Below are 8,805 nucleotides of genomic sequence, written 5' to 3'. Positions count from 1 at the left end.
CATGGTTATACTGGTGTCCCCTGTGTAATGGTGTCCCCTGTGTAATGGTGTCCCTGTGTAATGGTGTCCCCTGTGTAATGGTGTCCCCTGTGTAACGGTGTGTGTAACGGTGTCTCCTGTGTAACGGTGTCTCCTGTGTAACGGTGTCTCCTGTGTAACGGTGTCCCCTGTGTAACGGTGTGTGTAATGGTGTCCCCTGTGTAACGGTGTGTGTAACGGTGTCCCCTGTGTAACGGTGTCCCCTGTGTAACGGTGTCCCCTGTGTAACGGTGTCCCCTGTGTAACGGTGTCCCCTGTGTAACGGTGTGTGTAACGGTGTGTGTAACGGTGTCCCCTGTGTAACGGTTTCCCCTGTGTAACGGTTTCCCCTGTGTAACGGTGTGTGTAACGGTGTGTGTAACGGTGTCCCCTGTGTAACGGTGTCCCCTGTGTAACGGTGTCCCCTGTGTAACGGTGTCCCCTGTGTAACGGTGTCCCCTGTGTAACGGTGTCCCCTGTGTAACGGTGTCCCCTGTGTAACGGTGTCCCCTGTGTAACGGTGTCCCTTGTGTAACGGTGTCCCCTTGTGTAACGGTGTCCCCTTGTGTAACGGTGTCCCCTTGTGTAACGGTGTCCCCTGTGTAACGGTGTCCCCTGTGTAACGGTGTCCCCTGTGTAACGGTGTCCCCTGTGTAACGGTGTCCCCTGTGTAACGGTGTGTGTAACGGTGTCCCCTGTGTAACGGTGTCCCCTGTGTAACGGTGTCCCCTGTGTAACGGTGTCCCCTGTGTAACGGTGTCCCCTGTGTAACGGTGTGTGTAATGGTGTGTGTAACGGTGTCCCCTGTGTAATGGTGTCCCCTGTGTAATCCCTCACCATAGTGTTAATGTGTTAATGGTCTGTTTCTGCTGTGTGTTTAGCCTGGATGTAGACTTCTGTGGTTACAGCATCACTCACCCCTCTGAGAGCAAGATCAACTTCCGTATCCAGACACGAGGTACGTAGGAGGACACTTCTCTCCTCCACCCGCTCTGCTCTGCGGTCTTCTCTCCTCCTCCACCCGCTCTGCTCTGCGGTCTTCTCTCCTCCTCCACCCGCTCTGCTCTGCGGTCTTCTCTCCTCCTCCACCCGCTCTGCTCTGCGGTCTTCTCTCCTCCTCCACCCGCTCTGCTCTGCGGTCTTCTCTCCTCCTCCATCCGCTCTGCTCTGCGTTCATCTCTCCTCCTCCACCCGCTCTGCTCTGCGTTCTTCTCTCCTCCTCCACCCGCTCTGCTCTGCGGTCTTCTCTCCTCCTCCATCCGCTCTGCTCTGCGTTCATCTCTCCTCCTCCACCCGCTCTGCTCTGCGTTCATCTCTCCTCCTCCACCCGCTCTGCTCTGCGTTCTTCTCTCCTCCTCCACCCGCTCTGCTCTGCGTTCTTCTCTCCTCCTCCACCCGCTCTGCTCTGCGTTCTTCTCTCCTCCTCCACCCGCTCTGCTCTGCGTTCTTCTCTCCTCCTCCACCCGCTCTGCTCTGCGTTCTTCTCTCCTCCTCCACCCGCTCTGCTCTGCGTTCATCTCTCCTCTACCCGCTCTGCTCTGCGTTCTTCTCTCCTCCTCCACCCGCTCTGCTCTGCGTTCTTCTCTCCTCCACCCGCTCTGCTCTGCGTTCATCTCCTCCACCCGCTCTGCTCTGTGTTCTTCTCTCCTCCACCCGCTCTGCTCTGCGTTCTTCTCTCCTCCACCCGTTCTGCTCTGCCTTCTTCTCTCCTCCACCCGCTCTGCCGTGGGTGTGTGTGGTGTGTGTGTGTGTGTGTGTGTGTGTGTGTGTGTGTGTGTGTGTGTGTGTGTGTGTGTGTGTGTGTGTGTGTGTGTGTGTGTGTGTGTGTGTGTGTGTGTGTGTGTGTGTGTGTGTGTGTGTGTGTGTGGGGGGGGGGGGGGGGGGAAATCACCAGACTCCAATCAGCATGTTTACTCTCGGGCGACATCCTGGCGTAAAAACAGCTTGTTATTCTATTGGTGGGTTGTCCTGTAGCCACGAGCCTTTTAGGAAACTATGACCTGTATGTGTCAGCTGACCAGGATGTTATTCTCGCCTGGAACGTGTGTGTGTGTTCCAGGTGGGGTTCCAGCAGTGGAACCTTTGAGAAGAGGACTGAATGAGCTCACTGATGTCTGTCAACATGTCCTCAACACCTTCCAGGTGCCCTCCGTACTTCCACACGGAAGCAGGCCATCTTTATTATTATCACAACTGTTTCTCTCTTCTGTCTCTCGCCAAAACAATGTCGGTTATAACAGCGGCGGGGACAGTCGGTTATAGCAGTGGCGGGGACAGTCGGTTATAACAGTGGCGGGGACAGTCGGTTATAACAGTGGCGGGGACAGTCGGTTATAACAGTGGCGGGGACAGTCGGTTATAGCAGCGGCGGGGACAGTCGGTTATAACAGCGGCGGGGACAGTCGGTTATAACAGCGGCGGGGACAGTCGGTTATAACAGTGGCGGGGACAGTCGGTTATAACAGTGGCGGGGACAGTCGGTTATAACAGTGGCGGGGACAGTCGGTTATAACAGTGGCGGGGACAGTCGGTTATAACAGTGGCGGGGACAGTCGGTTATAACAGTGGCGGGGACAGTCGGTTATAACAGTGGCGGGGACAGTCGGTTATAACAGCGGCGGGGACAGTCGGTTATAACAGTGGCGGGGACAGTCGGTTATAACAGTGGCGGGGACAGTCGGTTATAACAGTGGCGGGGACAGTCGGTTATAACAGTGGCGGGGACAGTCGGTTATAACAGTGGCGGGGACAGTCGGTTATAACAGTGGCGGGGACAGTCGGTTATAACAGTGGCGGGGACAGTCGGTTATAACAGTGGCGGGGACAGTCGGTTATAACAGTGGCGGGGACAGTCGGTTATAACAGTGGCGGGGACAGTCGGTTATAACAGTGGCGGGGACAGTCGGTTATAACAGTGGCGGGGACAGTCGGTTATAACAGTGGCGGGGACAGTCGGTTATAACAGTGGCGGGGACAGTCGGTTATAACAGTGGCGGGGACAGTCGGTTATAACAGTGGCGGGGACAGTCGGTTATAACAGTGGCGGGGACAGTCGGTTATAACAGCGGCGGGGACAGTCGGTTATAACAGCGGCGGGGACAGTCGGTTATAACAGCGGCGGGGACAGTCGGTTATAGCAGCGGCGGGGACAGTCGGTTATAGCAGCGGCGGGGACAGTCGGTTATAGCAGCGGCGGGGACAGTCGGTTATAACAGCGGCGGGGACAGTCGGTTATAACAGCGGCGGGGACAGTCGGTTATAACAGCGGCGGGGACAGTCGGTTATAGCAGCGGCGGGGACAGTCGGTTATAGCAGCGGCGGGGACAGTCGGTTATAGCAGCGGCGGGGACAGTCGGTTATAGCAGCGGCGGGGACAGTCGGTTATAGCAGCGGCGGGGACAGTCGGTTATAGCAGCGGCGGGGACAGTCGGTTATAGCAGCGGCGGGGACAGTCGGTTATAGCAGCGGCGGGGACAGTCGGTTATAGCAGCGGCGGGGACAGTCGGTTATAGCAGCAGCGGGGACAGTTAGATGCTGTTTACAGTTGTTTATGATTTGATCTCTGCTGTTAACCTGATTGATGTACCCTATTATCTGCTGTGTTATTGGGTTAACGTGTGTGTGTGTGTGTGTGTGTGTGTGTGTGTGTGTGTGTGTGTGTGTGTGTGTGTGTGTGTGTGTGTGTGTGTGTGTGTGTGTGTGAGAGGAGGGTGACTGAGTTCAGATCACAGCAGGAGGACGTCATGGATTGAGGAGCCCAGCTGGAGCGTAGACGGAATATGAAACATACGACTCTGTATTTTGATCCTTAATGCTGTACATTGTTGATAATTAAGCCAGAAAAATGATTTATTTTCCCAGTGAACCAATATCATGTTGTATTATTATTGGACGGGTATCCAGTCTGCATGACATTGTGTTTGTCTAAACTTTAGTAAAGTATTTTATAAGAGAATTGACTCGTTTGTCGTGACTGGTGTGATTTATAATTCCATTAATCAGATGAGGGGTGCGTCGCAAATAGCACCCTATTCCCTATATAGTGCACTACTTTTGACCAGGGCGCCCTATTCCCTATATAGTGCACTACTTTTGACCAGGGCGCCCTATTCCCTATATAGTGCACTACTTTTGACCAGGGTCCATAGGGTTCTATTTGGGACTCGGTGGAGAGCCGTCTCCCTACAGAAGAACAGACGTCGACACCACTTTATGAAACCATTCTGTAGGATCTGTCCGGGCTCAGTTCACCTGTCGGTTTAACTCTCACAACATTCCACAGAACAAACCGATAGCAACATTTTATTGGTCGTGTACACATTTTGCAGATGTTATCGCAGGTGTTGCAAAATGCTTATGTTTCTCGCTCAAACAGTGCAGTATATCTAACAATACAAAACAGTACACACAAATCCTCAAAATGAAAGGAATTCAGAAATATCAGAACGAGCTAAGTCAGTCTGTGCATTCGAGAAGTATTCAGACCCCTTCCCTTTTTCCACATTTTGTTACGTTACAGCCTTACTCTAAAATGTATTAATTAAATAAAAATTCTCATCAATTTACACACAATACCCCATAATGACATCACAATACCACATAATGACATCACAATACAACATAATGACATCACAATACAACATAATGACATCACAATACCACATAATGACATCACAATACCCCATAATGACATCACAATACCCCATAATGACAAAGAAAAAACTGTTTTTATAGAAAGGTTTGCAAATGTATCAAAAATAAACAGATACCGTATTTACATAAGTATTCAGACCCTTTGCTATGAGACTCGGAATTGAGCTCAGAAGCTTCCTGTTTCCATTGATCATCCTTGAGATGTTTCTACAACTTGATTGGAGTCCACCTGTGGTAAATTCAATTGATTGGACATGATTTTGGAAAGGCACACACCTGTCTATATAAGGTCCCACAGTTGACAGTGCATGTCAGAGCAAAAACCAATCCATGAGGTTGAAGGAATAGTCCGTAGAGCTCCGAGACAGGATTGTGTCGAGGCACAGATCTGGGGAAGGGTACCAAAACATTTCTGCAGCATTAAAGGTCCCCAAGAACACAGTGTCCTCCATCTTTCTATAATGGAGCTGGCCGCCCGGCCAAACTGAGCAATCGGGGGAGAAGGTCCTTGGTCAGGGAGGTGACCAAGAACCCAATAGTCACTCTGACATACTTTCCGAATGCACTGTATCTTTGTAGTAGTGACTGGATGTATTTAAGTGTAATTAATAACTTCACCATGCTCAAATTTGCTCAATTGCAATTACTTTGCCACTATGGCCTATTTATTGCCTTACCTCTTTACTCCATTTGCACACACTGTATACAGATGTTCTACTGTATTATTGACTGTACGTTTGTTTTACTCCATGTGTAACTCTGTGTTGTTGTTTTTGTCACACTGCTTTGCTTTATCTTGGCCAGGTCGCAGTTGCAAATGAGAACTTGTTCTCAACTGGCCTACCTGGTTAAATAAAGGACTTGTTCTCCACTGGCCGACCTGGTTAAATAAAGGACTTGTTCTCCACTGGCCCACCTGGTTAAATAAAGGACTTGTTCTCCACTGGCCGACCTGGTTAAATTAAATAAAAAGAGAATCCATGCAACTAATGTGACTCGAACTTATTTATGCGAAGTGGTTAAATACTTATTGACTCAACATTTCAGCTTTTTACATTTTTTGTATTACTTTGTTAAAATTTCTAGAAACATAATTCCACTTGGACATTACGGGGTAATGTGTGGAGGCCAGTCACCAACAAACTAAATGTAATCCATTTTAAATACTAAATGTAATCCATTTTAAATACTAAATGTAATCCATTTTAAACACAATGTAATCCATTTTAAATACTAAATGTAATCCATTTTAAATACTAAATGTAATCCATTTTAAATTGTGACACAACGAAATGTGGATAAAGTGGATGGGTGTGAATACTTACTGGAGGCGCTGTATGTGTTTTTTTTTAAATCCAGTGCCCTGAGTACATCAACCTCAAGAGCCTTAAGAGTCAAATGGTTCAGTGTTTCCTGTCCCATCGTTGATCTCAGTGGGTCTTTGACAAGCCAGCTGTAAAAAGAACCACTCCCCTGATGGTAACAGGTTAAGTCAAGAATATTTCGCACGGCAGATTCCTCTGTCTCAACATGTGAAGCAATTCCCTGGCAGATGTTTTCTCACTTTCTATCAGTTCTTTAAACTGGATGATTTCATCTGGACAATAATGTTGCAAATCAGATATATCCTCTGAAGGTTGAGTGTAGACTAACGTAGGTATTGTGAGGAAAGTGAAGGCACATTGGTTAAAGTCTTAAGAGGTTGTTCAGCTCTTTGTATGACTCATACCTCCTATCCAACTCGGCAATAAGTGTGTCAATCACAACAGTAAACCATAGCCATGTTATTACCTGGTACTCCCTGTATATAGCCATGTTATTACCTGGTACTTCCTGTATATAGCCATGTTATTACCTGGTACTTCCTGTATATAGCCATGTTATTACCTGGTACTTCCTGTATATAGCCATGTTATTACCTGGTACTCCCTGTATATAGCCATGTTATTACCTGGTACTCCCTGTATATAGCCATGTTATTACCTGGTACTCCCTGTATATAGCCATGTTATTACCTGGTACTCCCTGTATATAGCCATGTTATTACCTGGTACTTCCTGTATATAGCCATGTTATTACCTGGTACTCCCTGTATATAGCCATGTTATTACCTGGTACTTCCTGTATATAGCCATGTTATTACCTGGTACTCCCATGTATATAGCCATGTTATTACCTGGTACTTCCTGTATATAGCCATGTTATTACCTGGTACTCCCTGTATATAGCCATGTTATTACCTGGTACTTCCTGTATATAGCCATGTTATTACCTGGTACTCCCTGTATATAGCCATGTTATTACCTGGTACTTCCTGTATATAGCCATGTTATTACCTGGTACTTCCTGTATATAGCCATGTTATTACCTGGTACTCCCATGTATATAGCCATGTTATTACCTGGTACTTCCTGTATATAGCCATGTTATTACCTGGTACTCCCTGTATATAACCATGTTATTACCTGGTACTCCCTGTATATAGCCATGTTATTACCTGGTACTTCCTGTATATAACCATGTTATTACCTGGTACTCCCTGTATATAGCCATGTTATTACCTGGTACTTCCTGTATATAGCCATGTTATTACCTGGTACTTCCTGTATATAGCCATGTTATTACCTGGTACTTCCTGTATATAGCCATGTTATTACCTGGTACTCCCTGTATATAGCCATGTTATTACCTGGTACTTCCCTGTATATAGCCATGTTATTACCTGGTACTCCCTGTATATAGCCATGTTATTACCTGGTACTCCCTGTATATAGCCATGTTATTACCTGGTACTCCCTGTATATAGCCATGTTATTACCTGGTACTCCCTGTATATAACCATGTTATTACCTGGTACTCCCTGTATATAGCCATGTTATTACCTGGTACTCCCTGTATATAACCATGTTATTACCTGGTATCCCTGTATATAGCCATGTTATTACCTGGTACTTCCTGTATATAGCCATGTTATTACCTGGTACTCCCTGTATATAGCCATTGTATATAGCCATGTTATTACCTGGTACTTCCTGTATATAGCCATGTTATTACCTGGTACTCCCTGTATATAACCATGTTATTACCTGGTACTCCCTGTATATAGCCATGTTATTACCTGGTACTTCCTGTATATAACCATGTTATTACCTGGTACTCCCTGTATATAGCCATGTTATTACCTGGTACTTCCTGTATATAGCCATGTTATTACCTGGTACTTCCTGTATATAGCCATGTTATTACCTGGTACTTCCTGTATATAGCCATGTTATTACCTGGTACTCCCTGTATACAGCCATGTTATTACCTGGTACTTCCTGTATATAGCCATGTTATTACCTGGTACTTCCTGTATATAGCCATGTTATTACCTGGTACTCCCTGTATATAGCCATGTTATTACCTGGTACTTCCTGTATATAGCCATGTTATTACCTGGTACTCCCTGTATATAGCCATGTTATTACCTGGTACTTCCTGTATATAGCCATGTTATTGCCTGGTACTTCCTGTATATAGCCATGTTATTACCTGGTACTTCCTGTATATAGCCATGTTATTACCTGGTACTTCCTGTATATAGCCATGTTATTACCTGGTACTTCCTGTATATAACCATGTTATTACCTGGTACTCCCTGTATATAGCCATGTTATTACCTGGTATCCCTGTATATAACCATGTTATTACCTGGTACTTCCTGTATATAGCCATGTTATTACCTGGTACTCCCTGTATATAGCCATGTTATTACCTCATACCCCTGTATATAACCATGTTATTACCTGGTACTTCCTGTATATAGCCATGTTATTACCTGGTACTCCCTGTATATAGCCATGTTATTACCTGGTACTCCCTGTATATAACCATGTTATTACCTGGTACTCCCTGTATATAACCATGTTATTACCTGGTACTCCCTGTATATAGCCATGTTATTACCTGGTACTTCCTGTATATAGCCATGTTATTACCTGGTACTTCCTGTATATAGCCATGTTATTACCTGGTACTTCCTGTATATAGCCATGTTATTACCTGGTACTTCCTGTATATAGCCATGTTATTACCTGGTACTTCCTGTATATAGCCATGTTATTACCTGGTACTCCCTGTATATAGCCATGT

At 46.3% G+C, this 8,805-nt stretch overlaps 1 protein-coding gene across 1 annotated transcript in view; it reads left to right on the top strand.

Moving 5' to 3' along the window:
* polr1d (RNA polymerase I and III subunit D) overlaps nucleotides 1–3,971 on the top strand; it is an 11,157-nt gene extending 7,186 nt beyond the window's left edge. The window contains exons 3-5 of the mRNA NM_001141224.1: nucleotides 900–976; nucleotides 2,078–2,160; nucleotides 3,723–3,971. Coding sequence (NP_001134696.1) covers nucleotides 900–976; nucleotides 2,078–2,160; nucleotides 3,723–3,770 — 208 coding nt within the window. The 3' untranslated portion in view covers nucleotides 3,771–3,971. The remainder of the gene's footprint in view (nucleotides 1–899; nucleotides 977–2,077; nucleotides 2,161–3,722) is intronic.
* Nucleotides 3,972–8,805: the final 4,834 nt, after the last annotated feature.

This window comes from Salmo salar, chromosome 05, assembly GCF_965601325.2.
Source record: "Salmo salar chromosome 05, fSalSal1, whole genome shotgun sequence".
NCBI classification, from domain to species: Eukaryota; Metazoa; Chordata; class Actinopteri; order Salmoniformes; family Salmonidae; genus Salmo; species Salmo salar.
This window is presented reverse-complemented; position numbering and strand designations above follow the sequence as displayed.